The following is a 22,932-nucleotide window of genomic DNA, read 5'->3' on the forward strand; positions in this document are numbered from 1 at the left end:
CTCGGGGAACTGAGTCTGGCTGTGGGTTCGTCAAAAGCCTGCATAGTTCCCTTATCAGTTGGGCCAACTCTTTCCCCTACAAGTGTAGACTTCTGGTTCTGGGCCAAGATTCTCATTTCCCTCCTTATCTTCCCTCCTTTCTCGCCATGTCTTCCTCAGCTTCCCAGGAGGAGAGAACAAATCCTGGGCAAATTCACGGAAGGCCGGGGAGTGCTAACTATCAGGGTCATCACATTGCTCTCAGGGTTATCACCGTCTTTTGACTCCTCTCTGGGGAGTAGGCTGCCAAACCCTGGGAAGTCTCGTCCTATGAGGACTGGGTAGGGGAGTTTCGGGACTACTCCCACCTTCACCTTAGTGGGGTTTCCGAGGACTTCTATTTTTACCGGGATGGTCGGGTTGTAATTGACATCCCCATGTACACAGGATATTCCTGTGCACTTGGCCTGAGATAGTTGGTCTTGCCCGACCAGCTTTCCCGAGACCAGCGTGACCGCACTTCCCAAGTCCACTAACGCAGTGGACTCTATGCCATTCATTTTAACTGGTCTAGTATACCGATGAGGGACCATTGCAACCCCTACTAGATTTATTAGGTTGTATGGTCCTCCTGTATCTCCCAGGTCGCATTGCATGGGCTCTTCTAGGTTAGGGCATTGGGCCCTATATGCCCTATTTCCCCACATGCCTAACATCTGTACCCTGCTTGGGGCAGCCCTCTATTTTTCAGGCTGTTTGGGGCCTTATCCCCCCTCCCCCGAGTCTTCCTCCCCCAGTTCCCAAGTCTCTCCGCAATCTCTGGCTGTTCTTCAGCCTCTTCCTCCCCTGTATAGTTCTTCCCAGGGCTACGGCAACCTGGATCCTCAGTGCAGAGACTTGCCTCCTATTCTGGCGCCTTCCTTCCCCGGTGGTCTGAGAAGGTTCTTGGGCTGCTAGGTTTCTGTCTACAAGAACAACTAGCTTGTCATATGAGGAGGGATCATTTTGACTGACCCCTCTTCTTATGTCTGGTGGTAGCTCTCTCATGTACCTGTCCAAAACTATGATTTCCCCAATTTTCTCTGGGCCATGGGTCTCAGGGCGCAGCCACTTCCAGGCTAGGTGGATCAGGTCAAACAGCTGGGACTTCGGCGCTTTGCTGTCCCAGTATTTCCACTCGTGAAACTGCTGGGCCCTTATGGCTGTCATCGTGCCAGGCCTTGCCAGGATCTCCGCCTTCAGCTGGGGATAGTCTGTAGCTGCTTCTGTTGTCATGTCAAAATACGCCTTCTGGGCCTCCCCACACAGAAAAGAAGCAAGGATACTTCCCCACCGGTCTTGGGGCCAGGCCTCCTGCAGGGCCGTTCTCTCGAACGCGAGGAGATATGCATCTACGTTGTCATACATTGTCATCTTCTGTAAGTAGTTGCTTGCCTGCAGGGGTCAGGTCCCATGGGGGCCGTGCATCCGAGTGGTCGGGGCCTTTAGCTGGTTTACAACCTCGTGCAGGGTGGCTCGATCCTGGGCTGCCTGGCTCATCAGTAATTGATTCGTCTCCTGCTGTATTCACACTGACTCCTGCTGGGTAGGCATCTGAACCCTGGTAGCCTCTTGTTGGGCTGCGGTGGCCTGCACCAACGCCTTCACTAACTCCTCCATTTTTTTTTTCTTCTTCTTGGGGTGATATACCTTGCCTTGAGATGGTGCGCCACAAAGTCTCGCTCACATATCCTGCCCCTGACACAACGTGTGGCAAGGTACCTTCTCGATCTCACCAGCCTCAGCTGTTTTTAGCCTTGGTGAGATGGGCTTGGGTAAAACAGTCCTTCTAAGATGCAGAGGGGCAGTCTGTTTCTTCTCTCAGCCAGTCTTTTGGGCTTGTTTTTCTTCCCTTATGGGAGGGAATGCAGCCTCCCCTCCTGGTGAGGCTTGCTGTCCTGCTGCTCCTGGCAGCTTGACTCCTCCTCCTCTCTCATCCTCCCCTCTTCTCCCAATAGTGGAGGGATTAAAAAGGTCTCAGGCAGCCATTAGTTGGAATCAGCTGATCCTAATTGACCTCAGGTAACTCCCTCTCAGCTGATCCAAATTGATTCACTGGTAACCCCTTCTCAGCTGAACCTGATTGACCTGTAGTTACCGCTCCTCAGTTGATAGGGAGAAGGGCATTTTAACCTTCTGGGACTGTTTCCCCCCCCCTGTCCCCCGCCCCCCCCCCCCCCCCCGCAGCTGTCTGTCTTGAGTTTATCACACAAGATGTAGTCATATCAAGTGAGGGTGAGGTACTTTCCAGCCCATTAGTAATTGAAGAGGATGTTAGATGACTTCTCTTAGGGATAAGCATTCTTAAATCAGCAGGCCTGGATAAATTACTTCAAAGACTTCTAAAAGAGTTGGCTGGGGAGATCTCTCAACTGCTTATGTTAATTATTAATAAATCTTGAAATACTGTGGAAATTATAGACTATTCTAAAAGAGTACTACTGTTGTGCCATTATTCCAAAAGGGCAAGTGGGATGACCTGGGAAACAGATCAGTGAGCCTGACATCAGTCCCAGGCAAAATAGTGGAAAAACTGATAGGGAACACAATAAAGAATTAAAGGACAGTAATATAATTAATGCCAATAAACCTAGTATTATGGAATGTAGGTCTTGTCAAACAAGGCTGATTTCATTTTCTGAGGTATTACAAGTTTGGTTGATAAACTTCAAAGAAGTAGTGTACTTATTTTGTAAGATGTTTGACTTAGTGTGGCCTTGTGGTAGCTGTTTTGGTCCCAGGACATTAGAGGGATCTGAGGAGCTCTGTTGGTGAAAGAGAGAAGCTTTCATGCTCAAACAGAAGTTAGTCCAATAAAAGATATTGCTTCATCCACGTTGTGTCTTTAGTACTGCATCACATTCTGATTAAACTAATTAGCACAGTATATCCATGGAACGTGTTAAATGGATTAAGAACTAGCTGACAGGTCTCAAAAAGAAGGCATCAGTGAGGAATCATCAATCAGTTGTGGTGACGCAAATGAAGTTCCAAAGGGCATGGTACTTTGCCTGACACTACTTTAGCATTTTAATCAGTGATCTGGAAGCAAATATAAAATCGCTGCTGATAAAATTTGCAGATGACACAGATTGGCAGAATGGTAGATAATGATCATATGGACCAATCAGAAAGGGCCAGGTCACCAGGAAATCCAAACAAAATGTGTTTTAATACAGCCAAATGCAAACTTATACATCTAGGAACAAGGACACAGGCCATATCTACAGAATGGTGGACTATCCTGTAAAGGGGTGACTGAAAAGATTTAGGGGTCATAGTGTACAACAACTCAATGTAGCTAGCTCCCAGTGTGATGCTATGGCAAAAAGGGCTAATGCAATCCTTGGCTGTATAGACAAGGGGAGAAGTGAGAATGAGTAGGGAGATGATATTTATATCAACATATAGCATTATTGAGAATGATAGAGGTTTACTATGTATGATTTTGGTGTCCACATCTTAAAAAGGACGTTGAAAAACTGGAGAGGGTGCAGAAGAGCCACAAAAACGATTCGAGGGCTGGAGAAAATAACTTACAGTGAGAGGGTTTAGAGGACAATCCTTTTTAGCTTATTGAAAAGAAGATTAAGGTGATTTGGTTAGTATTTAAGTACCTTCACGGGAAGAAAGTACCAGGTACTAAAGTGCTCTTTAATCTAGCATATAAAGAACTGGTGGCTGGAAGCTGCAGCCAGACAAACTGACATTCGAAATTAGGCACAAATTTTTAACAGTAAAGGTGATTAACCATTGGAACAAACTACCACGGGAAGTGGTGGATTCTCCATCTCTTGAAGTCTTCAAATCAAGACTGGATGTCTTTCTGTAAGACATGTTTTAGCCAAACAAAAGTTGTGTTAGTCAAAAACAAGTTATTGGGCTCAATAATTGGGGAACTGGGTCAAAATTAGTGACGTTTGATATATAGGTGGTCAGACTAGGTGATCTAATAGATTCTTCCTGCCTTAAACTCTGTGAATATAATTGAGGCTGTTGATTAACATTATTTTAAATAAATAAATTTGATTCCACATTACTGTCAATTGGATATAAATGAAATAGCTGAACAGAGAACATGGCAGACTCTTACAACCTTTATTTTTTCCCTTCTAGGAACCAAAAGAGGAAGAAATGACTGAAGAAGAAAAAGCAGCTCAAAAAGCAAAACCAGTTGCAACTACTCCTATTCCTGGAACCCCATGGTATGTAGTGAACTCCCAATCCACACCTTTGGTATTCCAATTCCTTTCCCTGTAGTATGTTGCAGGAAATGTGTTGTTGATGATGAGGAGTGTTGCTCCGTTGTTGGAACAGGAGGCTGGGAGTCAGGACTCCTGAATTCTTTCCTGGCTCTTTCACTGACTCTCTGTGTTTCCTAGAGCCAATTACATAATTTGCTTTGCCTCTTACCTGTCTGTTAAATGGTTCCAACGCTGTACCTGCCTTACAAGGGGAATGGAGCTCAAGATTTGTAAAGTTGTTTGAAATCCTAAATGAAATATACTTCAAACTTCAAAGTAATATTAACAGTATTATTGCAAGATCTCTAAATTGAGGGTAATGAAGCCTAGTCTCTGGGAGCAAAAATAGGACTGTGAAGGACAAAGCTCTGTAGATCTTAATGTTAATAGGAAGTTTGGGAATATCATTTGACGTTTGGATGTATATCTGTCAACCACATTGGAGCCCTTAAGTTTGGAATTGTTGCTGCTCAGTGTGCTAATATGAAAGTAATCATGCTGTGAAATAATAGATCAGAGAACCTACTGTAAGAAAGAAAATCATGGGGACCATTGGAAGGAGCTGTCTGCCATTTACAAGAAATGTATACACAGTATTCCAAAGGGGCTTCCTGATATGATTAAAATATATGGTGGATATACACAATACAGACTAGAAAATCTGGTGGGAAAACCTCTGTACCTCTGCTTGGTGGATTTTTTTCTTTTTTTAACATTTTCTTTTTCAAGTGGTTGTCCACAGGATTCCATTTTTGGTGCACATATACCCAGTGCATGGGAGATCAGATTCTTTTGCCCATCAGCATCTTTTGAGGGCACACCTACCCCCAGCTGTCCAAGGAGTTAGAGAGAAGAGTAGGCCCAAGCATGTCTCAGTTCTTTCTTATTGCCTGCGGCAGCAAGAGAACCCCTACAGAAGTCATGCTTCTGTATGACTTTGTTGTAGACAGTTAGTGGTGAGTTAGTATAGTTGTTACATAGTTAACTTTTAGTTTGACTGTTAGCTACAAAAACAATTGTTTTTGTATTTTTTACTAACTTTTTTCATAGAGAGTAGGCTCAGAGCTACCAGCAGCTATTCCTTCAGAGACTACTTTTTGAGCAGGAGAAGGGCATGGGTCTTAGAGGATATGTGTACGCTGAGGTGGGAGGGTCCCAGAGCTTGGGCTGCAGCCTGACTGGATGTCTACACTGCCAATAAATAGATTCTTAGCCCAAGCCCTGTGAGTCCAAATCAGCTGGCTCGGGTCAGCTGCTGGTATCTAATTGCGGTGTAGGTATGCCCACAGGGAACAGGCCCTCATTATTCGCCTGTGTCCACCAGTGTAGTAGCCATATGCTTATTGGTTACGCCCGTACTGGAGTACAGGCGTCCTGGAGTACGCAGCCATATTCCCACAAGACAACATCCTCTGTCCCCATTTTGAGGGGTTAGATCAGAGGTGGGCAAACTATGGCCTGCGGGCCACATCCAGTGACATCCACTGAAAGGAGCAAATCGGCTGAAGTTCAGAACATTCTGCTCCAAAGCAGGAAATTCTCAACAATATTGACTTAAAAGCTAAATGGAAGAGGTTTCCTTTGTGAACATTTCAGCATCAGTTATATCTCTTTCAGCAACACCCATTTCAGCAAAATTGGACTATTTACTAACTTCGAAACCATCTTGATTTTTCAGGTAGTTCCATAAAGTGTTCATCTAGTAGCAATATCTGCTCATCACCCTCCTATCTATGGCTGCACTGTATTTTTGCACCCTTGAGTGGCTAGATTTCTAAAGGGCCTTATTCATCGTTTTCACGCAGTTTGGGATACCTAAGTGTAATATTAAGTGTTGATGGATCCCCCCCTGTGAGCCAATAGCAACCTGCTCCCTATACCTATCAGTGAAACCTTCTTTTTTAGAAGACCTTACACTAACTCAAAGGGAGAGAAGATTCAGACCCCCATGGAAGGTCCCCCTTATATAGTGTTTCATAAGGACAGGTTTACTCTCAGACCTCATTCCAAATTCCTAGCCAGAGTTGCTTCAGAGTTCCATATGAACCAATGTATTCTTCTCCCGGTCTTCTTTCCCAAGCCTCATCAACCCCAGGGGATGCAATACTTCATATTCTTGATGTAGTAAGGGCATTGTCATATTAGCTTAACAGAACAGAAACATTTAGGAACACACCTAGATTGTTTGGGACTTTGCTGATAGGCCAGGCAGTATACTCAAAGAGATTATCAAAACGGGTCTCCAGCAGTTAAGAATTTCTTACAAGCTAGCCAAGTGAGATTCCTCTAGCCACATGAGAGTTCATTTCACTAGAGCTCAGGCAACCTTTGCTGCCTGTCTGAAGAATGTACCTATTTCTGAAATGTATAGGGAAGCCATGTGGAACTCAGTCCACACATTTACAAGATACTATTCTTTGGTAGATGGTTCCAAAAATTATCCCCATTTTAGTGGAGTTGTCTTACAGTCATTCTTTAAGTACGACTTCTAGTACCTAGCTCCAAGCAAACAGGCAACTGCTGGTTAGTCACCAAGAGTGGAACTGTGATTCTTTGAGACTTGTTGTCCACATGGATTCCATGATCCACCCTCCTGACCCTGCTACTACAGAGTACTACTCCTCTGGTATTCTGTATTGGCAAAGGAACTTAGGGTTGGTTGGGCCTGCGCCACCATTTATGTTCTCAGGTATGGGGATGTGTCCCCATCTAGAGCACGGATGTGGCCTTAAAGGACGCTGCTGGCAAAATAATCTGATCTCATGAGCATGAGGTGTACATGCACCTAGAGTGGAATCCATCTAGATCAGTGGTTCTTGAACTTTTTTTTCCACGGACCACTTAAAAATTGCTGAGGGTCTCGGCAGACCACTTAATGATCTTTCCAAATGCTGTTTGTACCATTAGCTAACTACTGTAAAATGCTTTGGATAAAAGCGCTATATAAAAAACCCCTTAATTAACGCTTTTTTGTTCTACAAATAAAAGCATACAACTCATATTTCAATATCAGTAGTCTTACCTTTCTAATGCAATGGATGTGCCCTCTCTCCCCTAATGTTGCAGCCCCTGAGCTGCGGCTGGGAAGGACGGGGGGGCAGCAGTCTCCCCCGCGACAGCAGCCACAGAGCTGAGGCTGGGAAGGAGGGCCATCTCTCCCCAGCAGCCACAGCCCCGGAGCCGGGTAAATTCACCTCTTTCTCTGGCCGATGCAGCCCTGCATGTCCCAGATTCCCTCCACCCCATCTTCTCACCCCACTGCCCCCTCCCACCTACCCTCTGTTCCCCCCAAGGTCACCACCTCTCTTTACATGTGCATCTTCTCCAGGGTCCAGGCACCTAATTAGTGGAGTCACGCCTGCACGGCTCCACTAATTAGGTGGGTGGCCCTTCATTCTCTTGTGTGCGGCCACCCAGGCGTGCACCTTAGAGGGAACTATCAGCGGACCACCTGAATGGCGCTTGCGGACCACTGATGGTCCACAGACCATGGTTTGAGAACCTCTGATAACCTCTTGAGGATCCACAGTTACTATGAGATAAGTAACCATTCTTTGTGCCTAAATAAAGGAGCCTAATAATGTCATTTCTTTGCAAGTCTGGTTTAACCATTGATGTCTCTTTAATACCTGGGTCTTAGAACAATTAAAGTCAAGTCTCTATCTAAGGCTACCTCTGTAACCACTAACATAGTAAAGCAGCAGTTTTCACTTCAGAGCATGGTCTGTAAATTTCAGACAGCAGTGTAAGGATTGAATTTTCCCATCTGGTGACTTTATCAAGGTAGAGGAGATAGAAGGTTCCTTAGTACTAATATCTGATTCAGACTTCTAGACCTAATACTTTTCTAGAGTGGTATTGGATTTTCTCTGTCTTTTGGTAAACATGTTGGTAAAATTCGATTTTTGAGCTTTGAGGCCTATTATGTAAACTACCAGGGAAAACCAGTCCTTCAGTTCTCTTCAGGGAAAATAGATACATCTTGCAGTTATGTGTTAAATATAACCTAGACCTGACTATGACCTACATTCTGGTATCCTGTAGCGTAGTAGCAGGCGAGCTCACCAGAACAGAAAATCAATCACATGAATGGGAGCTAGACCAAAATAATACAAGGCACATTATTTCCTATATGGAGATGTAGTTCAGGTTAGACTTTTACACATTTGGTGGAAACAACAAATGCAGATTTGTTAGACGACAGATGCATTCAGAAGTGGCTCCCCTTCTCTCCCACAGAACTCAACTCTTCCAGTCTGTTGGTGTATGGGTTTTTTTTAATGTCTTCCCCGTGGCTATTTCCTCATGCTTCTCTAATGCTGCATACAGTTTTATGAAGCAGCAGCTGCAGAATGAAAATTGACTAGGCTCCAGTCAGTTTTACTTCCCCCTCAGGGTTTTGATCAGTAGCAGTGACACTTTAATATTTTCAGTTTTACTCTTTGCTGGTTGAGAAAGCAGTAGTATCAAATGCAGAATATCAGCTCTATTGCTGAGTGAGTAGGATGGTACTGTGTTGCTTCTCATTTGGAAGGTTAGCTTTGCAACATTATAAAGCTGCATTTTTTAACGAAAACTTACATTCTGCAGAAACTGAAAGTTTTAGGCCACTTGCCAGAGAAAGTTCTCTACTGGTGATTGGTGAGTGTGTGTGGGTTTTTAACCCTGTTGAAGTGCAGTATCATTCATTTAGCATCAGTTTGTTTTCCTCTGTTTCTGTAAAGTGGATAGTGAATAGCTGGAATAGATTAGAAATCTAAATTCTTTGCAGGGCAACATTAGAAAGCATTGTCTTTTTTCTGGGTGACTTCATATTTTCAGTTCTCATGGGTGTTATAAAGCAGGCATATAAAATGAATATAGCTAAAACTGAACTTGGTGCATGTGCATTCTCTGTTTCAAAATTCTTAGGTGTGTGGTATGGACTGGTGATGAGCGGGTTTTTTTCTACAACCCAACCACTCGTCTCTCTATGTGGGACCGGCCAGAGGACTTAATTGGAAGAGCTGATGTGGACAAAATTATTCAGGAACCTCCTCACAAAAAAGGAATGGAAGAAGGAAAGAAACAAAGTAAGAGGAAAATCATCATTATTAGTCCCCATTTTCCCCATCACCTACCTTCATAGGATTAATAGAGAGACAATGAACAACCTTTCACACAAGCTCCATTTTGTGCTTATTTTCAAAACGAGCATAAAAAATAAGTGATAGAACTGTAAGCCGACTTTGAAAAATGAGGTGTAATTATGAAATCAGAGACAACTAAATTAAGAAGCTGATTGGGATAGTAAATTGCAGATATATAAAATGCTTAGAAAGAAAGCCCAAGAGAATAAAGGGGATGTTAATGACAGGAGAAATGTTATGTCTGTTAAAAGAAAATATGTATGAAAACAGACTAAAGGAATAAACAGTCTTTATTGAGAAGAAAGGTAGAAATGGTTAAAAAAATTATAGGAAACGAATAGATTTTCAGGCCAACAAAAAGTAGACAAAGATCTAATCACAAAGATAAGACAGTAAAATACTGGAGCATTGAAAGAAGGGATTAAATTAATGTTGACTGAAATAAAATTCTGCAGAGATCAGAAATTGGTTATTTCTGGAGGTTAGGCAGCATTGTTTTCATTAGGAAACTACTGAAGTAAGACTATTTTGGGCATATTTTCTAATATATCATCCAAGAATGATAGACTTGCACATTTAGGGGGGAAGGTTGTTCTTGGAAGGAGAGGTATAAGGGTGATGATTTAATTCTAAAAACAGTAGTGCAAAATATTACTTTGCAATTAGAAGATATAAATGGGCTCTATGAAGCATTTACAAAGGCAAGTTTTAGCCTCAGTTTTTTTTTGGAAATGTGAGTTAGATGTTTAATTCCTTTAAAATATAAAACTGACCACAAATCATGTAGTGCAGTGTTTCTCAAACTTTTTGCTGGCTAGCCATTTGGATTTAAAAGAAAAAAATCGTGACCCCCTCCCACCCTCCCTCTAGAAAGAATTGTGACCCTCTACCTTCAGCCCCACTCAGGGCACAGGGCTCAGGGCTTCAGCCAGGCCTGGGGCTTGGGACTCAGGGCTCCAGCACCCCTTGAGGAGTTCCCGCTTGCAGCTTTCTTCCCTGGTGATCCTAATGAAGTGGAGTGGTGGCCCACTGTTTGATAACAGCTGATAATGTGTTTTCTTCCAACTTATACTAAAGTGCGCCCCAGTCCTACAGTCAGATCCACGGGGGGGGGGAAAGTGGGTCACCTATACAGTTCCCTGGGCTTCTTGCTGGGTTTGGGGATGATAGTTCGATTACTTAATTTCACTGAAATGAATGAGTTCAGCATTTTGAGTTTGTATATTTATGGTTCTGTTGTATTTTCTGCATGCTAGACCAAGCTTTGGCAAAAAGTGTATAAAACACCAATGAAAATAGAGTTCTTAAATCTTGTTATGGGAAAGGGATTTTAAATGTAATTAGTTAGCGGATTTCATAAGAACTAATCCCTTCTGTTGAATGAATGGAAAATAGAATATGGAAGAGAATTGTTTTGTGGCTAATATTACAAAACCAGGGTGTTGGCGCTTGCTGTAACAATCTGATTTATAGGGATAATTAAAGATGGAGAGTTAAGCATAATGCCATAATGACAAAAATTACCGATCTCTGATGATATTTCTCTAAAACTGAATGAAGAATAGCATCTAATTTCTTTCAAAATAGAGAGTTAAAATTGTGATCAGGCAGCTTTATATAGTATGCAAGAAGCTTCAGGCATAAGTTGTGAACTTTTCTTTACTTCATCTAGAAGACTGTTAATGAAATTTACCTTACAGTTAAAGAAGATCATGAATCAGCAGAGGAAACAAATGATGATGAGCCTATTAAAACAAAGAAGCGGAAGTAAGTTAATCTTAAACTCTTAAATGGACTTAGTCTAGATCTAGAAGGCTCCATCCTGGTCTCAGCGGCACTAATGCAACCCTGTTGAAGGCAATGGGATTGCGTGGGTGTAACGGAACAGGATTACTTTAGATTTCTGCTACCTTTCTTGCTAATGTTACTAAGTTTGAGGGTTTTAGAGCTGGATAGAATTCGTGTTGAGAGAGTATTCCATCTTCTGTGGAAGTCATAAATAATAAATGTGTGTTTGTGATAGAAGCTATCTGTGATAGCCAGATCTCCCTCAGGAGCATTTTGAGCTGTCTTTACATTATACAGTTCTGTGGCATTAGCATATGCCACTCATTTGCCCAGTTTGTGTTCACTCTGTTTGCACAAGTTTTTGTTGCCCAAAAAAGATAGTAGTATGGATTTTTGAGCTGGAGTTTTTCTATAAAAAGGCTGTTTTGACTGTGCTATAACATCATGAGTGATTGTTTTTGCTCTCTTTGATTTACAGAAAACCAGGGCAAATTTTATTGTTCCTAGAGCTATATGCCTTGTTACAAGTAGAAGTGAGTTTGTGTGTGTGGTTTTTGAAAAAGGGCGGGGGGGGGGGGGGTGTGTGAGAACCTGGATTTGTGCTGGAAATGGCCCAACTTGGTTATCATACACATTGTAAGGAGAGTGATCACTTTGGATAAGCTATTACCAGCAGGAGAGTGGGGTGGGAGGAGGTATTGTTTCATGGTCTCTGTGTATATAATGTCTTCTGCAGTTTCCACAGTATGCATCCGATGAAGTGAGCTGTAGCTCACGAAAGCTTATGCTCAAATAAATTGGTTAGTCTCTAAGGTGCCACAAGTACTCCTTTTCTTTTTGCGAATACAGACTAACACGGCTGTTACTCTGAATACTTCCATCTTGGTATTTTATGTTGTTTGATGTAATCATGGGGTAGTCCCTGGTTATGACTGCAAGAATTTAGAATAATACTTCTGGGAACTAAGAATGTCTCACTAAATATCCCTAGAGGAGCAGTGTATTTTTGAAAAATGTCTTAACAACGTGGATTATTTGGTGGGGTTATTTTTTTGGCAGTTCCCTCCTTAAACTCAATTTGATGTACATTATAAATGTTATAATCTTGCTCAATCATGTCCTTTTTAACTCAGTAAACAGAGCCTGGTGTTTTTGACAGAGATAGAATATAAATAGAGTATAAAACAAAAGATGGATTAAACTTTTAACCATAAAACTACTTTTCTTTCTAGTGATGTTACATTTTCTTTTGTGATTCGCTTTATAGCACTTAAAATCGGAATGCCTTGTTTGTGTTTATTCACTCTGATGTGTCAGTCTTTGACAAACCTCTTGCAGTGGTTTGTACAAGCCTGTATTGCTGGAATGATCTAAAATTTCTGTTCTATTTGTGATGCAGTTAGATTTCTTAACTGCAGTGTTAACATCACTTTTAAGAGGATGTTTCATTTTTACAGGAAAGATGACAACAAAGACATTGATTCAGACAAGGAGGCTGCCATGGAAGCTGAAATTAAAGCCGCACGTGAGAGGGCCATTGTCCCTCTGGAGGCGCGAATGAAACAGTTCAAGGATATGCTGCTAGAGAGAGGGGTCAGAGGAACTATCCTTTTGGCAATAAAGTAGAGCCTTGTTAATTCTTACTTTGCTAATTTGCAAGCCTAATAATTCTCATACACGCAAAAGCAATCTCATTCCACTTCTGAGGAAAGATTGAATATGATTAGGGGCTGTGATTACTAAAATCATCAGTTATCCTAAATAATTAAAACTGAGCTAAGTTGTCAAAATAAGTGAACCAAATATTCTGTGATGAATTATCTTTTCCTTTCATACCTCCCAATTCTTTGAGCCACAATCAGTGTGAATTAGCAAGTTTTTGTTTTATATTTAATTTTCCGATGTTAGTTTTCAAGTTTCAACAGTGTGCTGCTGATGTACAGCAAAGAGAAGGGGATAAATCCCTGCCCCAAAGACTTTTTTTTTCTATTTAAAAAAAGTATGTCGTATATTGACAGGTCAAAACATAGGTAGGGAGGTGGAGGCTTTTCAGAGCCACAAAAGTCATATTAGGCACCCAGTACCCATTGAAAATCAGTGGGAGTTGAGCACCTCGTTCCTGTTTGTTCTTTTAAAATCTTCCCATAATCACAACTTGAAAGGAGAAAAAGTTTCGCCTCATCTTTCCTTAGACTATTCTGCTAATGTGGAAAACTAGCCATTTATTTTTTAATTAAACTAAGTTTGAGGCTTGTTCAATCCCAGTTGACTTTTATAGATGCATTGACTTGCATATAAACATTGCTATCATTCTAGGAAAAGAGAAGAGGTTCCAAATTTGAAGTGATGCCTGTACATCTTTTGGTTTGATCCACGGCAGTGGCATTTTATGGGTTATTACAAAAAAGCTCCGTTGAGATCAGCTTACAGATAGCATTTTTTTCAGTGCAAAGATCCATTTGTGTATGAGTAACTTTTAATTTAAAAACTCAGAATGTTTAGCAAAGGAACAGAGCAGTCATGGGAAATCAAAATGCAAAGCTTGAAGGTTCTCTTCTGATGTAGCGATTTTTAAATGCCACGCAGTAGTGGTTATTTTAATGAGTAATTAGATGTGTGTTACTTCTGTGTAATTATGTAGAAGTTTTCAGAGCCAATTAGTGTGGAAATTTGCCATGCTAACCTCCCACCGCTTATCATCTATTAGTGATGAAAACTTCAGGATGGATTTCGGTTATGTCTTCTTTTTAACAGGTGTCCTGTAGATTTCAAGCAAAACGCACAACCTTTGTATCTTTAGGGGAACTTAATTACCAGGCAAAATCCTGTCTATTTTTTACTTTTTAAAGGTTTCTGCCTTTTCAACCTGGGAGAAGGAGCTGCACAAGATAGTTTTCGATCCTCGGTACTTGCTTCTCAATCCTAAAGAAAGGAAACAGGTAATAGGAAAGGTTAATTAACTTCAAGACACACATCATTAAAAATAATCTTTGAAAGTATAGTTCTTTAAAACCTCCCCTTCGGGGACCTGTGTTGCAAATGTCTTTTTTTTTTTTAAATGCTTTATTTTCAACAAAGAGCAGAAGCTGGTACTGTCTCTGATGGTAAGATTTATTTCCTGATGCAATGAAAATTATATATGGTTAGGTGGCTGCCAAAAAAGAGGTGCAGCAGAGAGCATCTTCATTGTCACACCAAAATATTAATAAAATGAGTAACAAACACATTAAAAATCTGAGCAATGAAAAATTCAAGCACATGCTTTATTATAAGGCAGGCTCAGTCCAGGAATCCTTTCCCCAGATGAAGGAAGAAAAGTGAAAAAACTTGAAAAGCCTAGGAGAGGAATAAGTCCCTTTTCTTAACATACTACCCAGAAATGTTTCAACTTTTTATTTTTATATTAGTATATTTAAATCCTCCAAATAAGTCTCAGGTTAACAAACAAGTTATGGGGGGGAAATGTTCATATGATGACAAATACTAATGTATTACACCACTTCCCATACATGCATTGGGAATGGATTCTGAGTGTATTATAGAAGCAATTCCAATCTCTACATTACTGTTGCTATGCAAATATGTGAGTGTTGCATAAATGGATGGTCTCTATTATAATGGTAATTAATCCCTTAGTGTAAGTAGTCAGGATTACGCAGGATGCCCATGCTAATATAAAATGTATCAGTTGTTAGGGGGAAAGGAGAAGTTCTGTTCTCTTGTAAAGAGGTATCTAACAAGAATGGATTAGTAATTCCTTCCAAAATAATGGGTTTTTTTTGTGTGTGTGTGTGTGTGTGTGTAATACACACACACACACTCTCCCCCCATTATTTTGGAAGGAATTACTAATCCATTCTTGTTCGATACCTCTTTACAAGAGAACAGAACTTCTCCTTTCCCCTAACAACTGATACATTTTATATTAGCATGGGCATCTTGCCTAATCCTGACTACTTATATATATATAAAGAATGAATGAATGAAAGGGAAATGGTATTGGTTATTTTGGGTATTTGAGTACTGCCAGGGTACATCTACTAGCAGAGCTTGGGGAGATATGGTAAAATGGCTTCCTTTGGAATTGTCCTGCAATTGGAGAAATAAATGTTGGGCCCGGGCCCTGAGGGGTCATACAGAGACCATCCGTGAGTGTGAGATTTCTCTACTAATATGAGGTCAGATCTGCCAGTTTGCTGGGCCAAAGCAGGCATACCCTTCCACAGACTATTTGGGGAAACTCTGCAAGTTAAAACACATGAAGTTTTCTTTCCCTTCGCCCTTTCCCTACTTCCCTTCATAGGGGATGATAATATGGCTCCAAATTTGTACATCTTATGTCTGATTGGTATTTCTCTAGGTATTTGACCAGTATGTGAAGACCAGAGCAGAAGAAGAGCGCAAGGAAAAAAAAAACAAAATAATGCAGGCCAAGGAGGATTTCAAGAAAATGATGGAAGAAGCAAAGTTTAATCCAAGGTAGGTGGCGTATTTCACATTCACATGTGAAAGCTTTTACCAGGTCAAAATACATTTTATTTTTCAGTAGGGCAATTTAACCCCCCTTTTGCTCCTTACTCTTTCAAAACTGTAAAAGAAGGGGGAAATGAACTCTAGAAAAACGTTGGGCCTGTTAAAATGTATTATTTTCCTCTGCATGATTATAGGCTTCCTAACCAACAGAGTGCTGGAATTTTGGGGTTTGTGATGTTTTATATAGTCTAATTCACTGGTTCAGAATGTGAAAAAATCCCCAGCACATGGCTGGGTGGTGAGAACGGGCTCATTTTTTTTTCTGAGTGTTCTCATGTAGCTCTTGTAGCCTTTGTGGATCGTACTGGCCTGTGAGAAGTTTTCCTTGTAGAAGAACATCACAGTATACGTATTTGGGTTTGTTGTTTTTTTTTACCTTCAATGAATAAGTGTATATCGTGTATTTGTGGATGTGTAGATAGTGTACACAGTATTACAGACAATATTAATTTTGCAGTATAAAAATCACAATGAGTCTATGCCATCCCGGGGTATCTATTGCAATAAGTGTTTTGGTGTTTTTAGCATGGATACTAGATATTCTAGATTATGGTGCCAAGGTACCTGAATTGCCCACGTTCATAGTTCTTGCCCAAACAGCTCATAACCATCCTTATGTCACTTAATAGCTTATAAGCGTTATATTTTACATTAGATATATTTCAGTGTCACTTTTAACCTAGATCAGACAGGAATTCTTTTATGTTAAAACAACGGTTCATTTGATTCACTTCAACTTCATGGATTCAGTGACATACATTGAAATGTGCTGGAAGCTGGCATATGCAGTCTTTTTAGGTTAACCAGCGTAATTGACTTCACATCTGTAAAAGCAATCATCAATCAGCAGTGTTTTTAGACACCCAATAAGGGAAGTTGTCAGTAAAATTACATTTTTTGGCAGCTGTGGGATTTTGAGTATTTAAAATACATTAATGGATGTGCTAAATATTCCTTCAGAATGATTGACTTTAGTACTTTGCAACCCAAGAAAAACTAAAACTGTTATCTCTGCGAGTGTTTATGTATACCAAGACAAACACTGTTTTCGCACAGAAAAAAAATAAAAATGGGAGAGAAGAATATAATGTCCAGATGAGGGAGTTCATGTTTTGTTTTACCCTATCCTTCATCTTCTAGTGGCAGTTGTTTGTCTAAGGCATTGCTGTACTTCCATGGGTGTCAACTACTTAAAAAAAATCATCTATCCCAGTCTAACATGCTCAAGTTTGTATTCCACTCTTTTTATACAGCTCGTGTTCTTCAGTATAGCTGTACATTCACTTTCTAATCTTTTTGAACAAGCTATCAAATTTTCTTCTTGTTTTAATTTACCCTACAGCAACGGTAGGCGGGATTTTCCAAGTCTAATTATTTCCATGCTGTGATGAGCACATTCGTATGATTATAAGTGTCTCACGTATTCTTGGGGCCAGATTTGCATCAGATCTTGGAAAAAGCACAGTAGTGTTTTTTTTCGAGGTAAGTGGCAGTACTATATTTACTGCACATCTGAGATTGGAATCTGGCCCTGGAGGTGAGAGAACTGTAAAGAAAATGCTACAGAGATAATGGGTGGAAAGCCTTGCACTACTGCACCTGCTCATAGTGTTAAAAATATCCCAACTTTTTGTGTCATAAGGTTAAACTATATAATGTTCATTGCAGGAAAATTAATTTATCCAGTGTTCTACATTGACTAACACCAGATGTTGAATTTCCCAGTCTTAGCACAGTTTGGCTGCAAGTGAGTGCATGTCAATTTCAGATCGCACAGCCGTGAAATATCTGGACAGGCTGACTACAGTGTTAATCCACAAAAAATTAAGGTTTTTTTAGACAATTGTATTAAGTAAATTTATTTTCTTTGGTTGCATTGTAATCTTTTTTCCTAAACCTGCACACCTGCACAGATAATATAAGTGCAAGTCTTGAACAATATTCTTCTTTGTGTCTGCTTAACCCAACTCCTTTCTGTAGTTTACTGATCAATTATTTGCATAGTGAGAACAGAGGGGTTTTTTTTTAATTGTATTTTGGCACGTGAGCTAGCAGAAGAAATGGTGTTTTCTGCTGAACCTACTTCACAGCAAAGATAGCTCGAACAAATCAATTCACTTGCCATTTTGTTACAGAGCTACTTTTAGTGAATTTGCAGCCAAGCATGCTAAAGACTCGAGATTCAAGGCAATTGAAAAGATGAAAGATCGAGAGGCCTTGTTTAACGAGTTTATCACAGCGGCAAGAAAGAAGGAAAAAGAAGATTCGAAGACCAGAGGTGAGAAGGTAAGGTGGTTTTAGTTCCAGTGGTGTGAGTGGTGGGAGCTTGAATGGGATGGAAGAAAGCCAGTACTTGGTTTCCAGTGTTCCTTCGCTGAGATTTTTGTTCCCCAGCCTTACAGCTTTTAAAAATACAAATATTTGACTACTGCTTTTTTTTAAGGCCTTTTAAATTAATCTTATTAATTTTGCAGGTATATCAACTTTTAGTAAATGTAAATATACTGATCGTTTATTATATTAAAAAAAAACAAACAAACCACAAGTCACATCATGCTGTTTTAACTGGAATGATATTTGTCTTTTTTTAAAAAAAAAGGTGACATCCTGGAGGATGAAAAGGATGCTTGTCTTCTTTGGGTAGAAAATCCAGAACTGGCCACTACCTTCCTCTTCTCTCAGTGGTGGCTATAAGATTTCAGAATTCTTTGTAGACTATTCCATTTAAATTTCAAAAAGCTGCTTTGTCTCCTTTTTCTACCTAAAAGGTAGCACTTGAGTGACTTTCTAATCTTTCAGTAAACATACCTTAAATATAAATTACTGCTTATCAGAATTAAAGGTTGACTATTAAAGATTAATGAATTCCAAATGTCATTTGGCTGCGATGTCAATACTCAGGAGCAAGTGCTCACCACTGGGAAAACAGACTGCTATGGAGGTGGCATCAATAGTGTTACCATCAGAATATGCAGCCTCTTTCCTAAATGTCCCTGTGTGTTGTGTGAATGGAGAAGAATAACCTCTGAAGCCTAATCATTTTTGACATTTAAAATCTCCAACATTTATCTTGTAAAACAGAGCTAGTGTAAAGTCCACTTATTAGGAAGCAGTGGTGAGAGAGTAGCATGACACTTGTAGAAGAGAAAATGCTGTGGCATACAAGAATTGGAATACCTTAATAATTGAAATGGCAATTTTGGATAAATATTTCCAAAGTAAAGAATTTGATTCCTCTAATTTAATGCATTATTGGTTTTTAAATTACATTTATTCTATTGCTGATATTTTCAATAAATGATTATGCTTTCAGAGAAAACTAATGAAATCTAATTGAAAACTATACCTAAACTTTTACATACTGTATTTGAACCACAAATGTGGAATTTAAAAACACTGTTTTTGCACCATAGCAATAGTTTAGCTGAAAGTGTAAAGAGATGTAAATGCTTTTAGTTTTAATATTGCATGATTGTTCTAAATTAGACAAGTTAAAAGAAGAAAGACTGTATTTCTCTTTGTACTTGAAACTAATGTTCTTTCTCCAAAAGCCTTTTGTAACCATTTTATGTATTCTGTTTTATAACAAGTGGATAGACTTTACAGTTATGTGCTGTGCGGCCTGTCAATCAGTTCAGTCTGACAGCTGTCAATCACTGACACGCAAAGTATTATGGGATTCCCTAGTGAGGAAAGAATTGGTATCTCTGTGTGGTGACTTTAGCCTCCCGCAGTTCCGGTACTTTACATTTTTTTAGTTTTTCCTTGTGAAGTGATGAGAGTTGTGCCCAGAATGTGTTGACTGAAAAAAAATTCTAAATACACCTGCAGTATTTTCAGCCTTATTTTTCTTTTAAAAAAAAGAAAAAAAAAGTGAAATGAAATAAAATAAAATAAGGCCGCTAAATTGTAAAGTGAAGCTTTCTCAGCCAATATTAAAAATCCAAAGATTTTCTATAAAGAAGGTAAGCTCTTCACAGAAATCTTTAAAGTAAGGGTTTGAAATACGGTTTTGATTTCAGTTGAGATTTATTGTACTAAACAGTGCCATGGGAGCCTCTCTTTCATGTGGTCATACAGTCCTTTTTATTACTGTAATGTGTCAAATCTTGCCCACCTTTACTCATATGAGTAAGTGGAACTCCATAGGTACTATTCAAGTGAGTAAGGTGAGTGAAGTTTGGCTCAGTGTGTGAATTTTCAAGGTGAAGAAATGAAGGAATCAAGTGTAATATGGGTTGGTAACATGGAAGCTTTTCTGCAAGTTCTCATCACACTGACCCAGAACACTTCCTGTCTTCCTCTGGCCTTTCCTCAAAATAGATATTGCAAGAAAACTAGCATAAAAGGCCAACAAACTCAGTGTAAGCTGAAGTCTCAGCCATATGTATACTCACTTTGCCAAGATTATAAGGTTAGTGCATTAACTTTGTTCCATCTGACCATTATTATCCTATATTAATAGCCATCTACCTGCCATTCTGCTCTAGTTTAGGCATGTACTCTGTTCTTTCTCAGTTCAGGACACTTAAGTTGGCAACATCTTAAGCCCTTACATAGCAAGATGACACAATTTTCTCAAGTTATTGTTTTAATTAATGGCTTGTTAATATCCTGCCCCACCTATTGACTTGAGGTGGCCTGTTTTAGTGCACTGCCTTGTGCCATGTGCATGTAACCAAGGACGTTTTTGGGTGCCGAAACAGTGTTATACTGGCCTCTGTGTTAGAACTGTTAAAAACGGCATTGCGTTTTCTGAGGGAAGAAAGCTACTGGCTACAGGTTCCCATTTACTGCTAAACAGGCCCATAGTAAAGGAACAGTCAGCTAAGACAATGTCTGTTCCTTCTTGACTGAAGAAAAAGTACTAGGTTGTGAGATCATGCTGGCTTTAAAGAAGGAGAGGAGGGAAGACAGCTAACTGTTTCTGTAGTAACAGGGAAAAATGTTGTGTTGATTCTTGAGCTGGAGCTCGTGCCATTGTATTACTGTTTGCAGTTGTGCTTTGCTTGTGCAGTGTTTTAGTCCCCTTTCTCCTTGTAAGAGGAACCACTGCATATTGTGGATTCTCACCAGGCTCTCAGGATGGATTAATGAATAGCCAGTGACCAGTATAAAAAGGAAGCAGAAATGCTGTCTGTGTAGGTATATATTACAAAAGAGTGCTCCTGTTTACACTTTGACCAATAAGATACCCTTACTTTTATAGATTTCTGTAGTAACATCTGAGAACTCCTTGTTTTACATTTTAAATGTAAGTTCCTAATGCTCATGGCTTAGAAAGCTTCGTATCTTGATACTGCTTGCATGTTTTATTTAAGATCAATTCTGGAACAACATACAGCATTTTATAAAATAAGTAAAAGGTTTTGCTTTGTATCTTGTTCAGCACCCTAAGGTTGATTTACAGTACTGTAGGTGAAGAGTTACAAACTTCTCCACTGTAACACTAAGGAGTTGTTTCCTAATCTCTACTGTACTTGTCTCCTGTCTTGAGATAGCACAGGAGAAGTCCATAAAGGTTCTTACAAATCTAAGCAATAAAAACACTGTCAAGAGCCAAGTTCATCAGTGGGGAAGCCTGCAGAATATTGGCTCTGATCTTCATTTTACTTTAATATGTGGTAATAACTATATATATATGTCATTTTAAGAGAGCTGGAAGATTTCAGTTAGCTGATAAGGCACACACTTCGATAGCCTTACATTAGTCTTCAACTTCCATTGTTAACTTCTGTATGTGGGAGCTGAGACTTTTGGGGGAGTGCAAAATATATAGCCAAGCCAGCCCAAGCTAGGTAATAGTATTATACTGCAGCAAAGGAACTAGTTATGGTTTTATTCCTATGCCACCAGGGCTTGGTAGTGCTGTGAAGGCAGCATGCTTAACCCTGGGTAGAGAGTGCTTTGAGCCATTCAGTGGGCTCTAGCCCTTCAACAAGTGATGTCAACTGGCCTCTCAAGGGAAGGCTTGTTCTCTTGATTCAGAAAGATGGTGGCTTAAATGCCAGGGCCTTGAGGGTTTGAAATAGTGGGAATTAAAGAAAAAATCCTAAGATCCCAAAAGGGACATGGAGGAACATCCACCCCAGGGTTAAAAATCCTTACCAACTGTACAGTAGCTGCCCTTGCAACTGCTGATGCGATGTTGTATCACTAGTTTGGCTCTTCTGTCGTGAGGTCTAAAGTTAGTGTAGGACTAGATCTATTCGTCCTCCTTAATGTTGTAGCTATGTACAGTGTTGAGGGTTTTATTATTTGTAACATGCCATTTCCATTTTTTAAAAGTAGCTACAAGTATTTGTTTATACTTACATTTAAAATATATTATTTATTTAACTGCTGAATTACAGCATATGGGCACACTTTTGAATATATCCGTCTTCTTAAGACTATAGACTTAAGCAAATAATGATTAAGTTCTGTACATCTTTGTTCAGTTAAAAAAGGTTTAATGAAATGTAACTAAAATCCCACTATTGATCTTAAACAGGAGATCACTGTACTGTTTACTGTTTAATCGCAGATACTGTATATACCTCCATCCACTGTAAACTTGAGGCATGAACCCATGGGTATTTGCGCTCCCTAATTAGGGCTCTGCTTAAAATCTAACTAGCTACTGTGTCATGGATGCCCTGAAATACTGGTTTGTGCAGTATAGAAGTTGGAGGGATTGTATTTTAAAAGCTCAACAAGAAAGCTTAAATTAGAGTAGAGCAAGAAAACTAAGTGTGTGGATGAGTATTTCTTTAAGGTATACAGCTAATCTTAGATTTTGATAGTCTTCCTAGTGTTTCTGTTTTAATATATTTCACAAAAAGTATACCCAAAGTGGATTTTAGAGATAATGAACCCTAAAATTCAATATACTTTTAGTGATTTTGATGTTCTAGTATGTAAAATTCATATAGTTTGCTTCGTTGAGGTAAGTCTGCCTCTTTTTCTATTTTTCCAAACATTCAGGAATCCCGTTATTCATGAATTGTTTTTCTTCCTATATCTTCTATGTAAAAATAGATTAAAATGGACTTCTTTGAACTACTGTCTAATCACCACTTAGACAGTCAGTCTCGCTGGAGCAAAGTGAAGGACAAAGTAGAGACTGACCCCCGTTACAAAGCAGTGGATAGCTCTTCACAGAGGGAAGACCTTTTTAAACAGTACATTGAAAAAATAGCTAAGGTATGTGTGTAATAGTTAAGTGCTGGGTAATACTT

At 39.7% G+C, this 22,932-nt stretch overlaps 1 protein-coding gene across 10 annotated transcripts in view; it reads left to right on the plus strand.

The window, feature by feature from the left end:
* Window positions 1–22,932, plus strand: part of TCERG1 (transcription elongation regulator 1) — a 56,033-nt gene that overhangs the window by 22,112 nt on the left and 10,989 nt on the right. For all 10 annotated transcript variants that reach the window (XM_048859963.2, XM_048859959.2, XM_048859960.2 and 7 more), the window contains 8 exons: window positions 4,135–4,223; window positions 9,174–9,334; window positions 11,092–11,158; window positions 12,637–12,772; window positions 14,029–14,118; window positions 15,540–15,658; window positions 17,848–17,998; window positions 22,733–22,897. In XM_048859963.2, coding sequence (XP_048715920.2) covers window positions 4,135–4,223; window positions 9,174–9,334; window positions 11,092–11,158; window positions 12,637–12,772; window positions 14,029–14,118; window positions 15,540–15,658; window positions 17,848–17,998; window positions 22,733–22,897 — 978 coding nt within the window. The remainder of the gene's footprint in view (window positions 1–4,134; window positions 4,224–9,173; window positions 9,335–11,091; window positions 11,159–12,636; window positions 12,773–14,028; window positions 14,119–15,539; window positions 15,659–17,847; window positions 17,999–22,732; window positions 22,898–22,932) is intronic.

Source organism: Caretta caretta, chromosome 8, assembly GCF_965140235.1.
Source record: "Caretta caretta isolate rCarCar2 chromosome 8, rCarCar1.hap1, whole genome shotgun sequence".
NCBI classification, from domain to species: Eukaryota; Metazoa; Chordata; order Testudines; family Cheloniidae; genus Caretta; species Caretta caretta.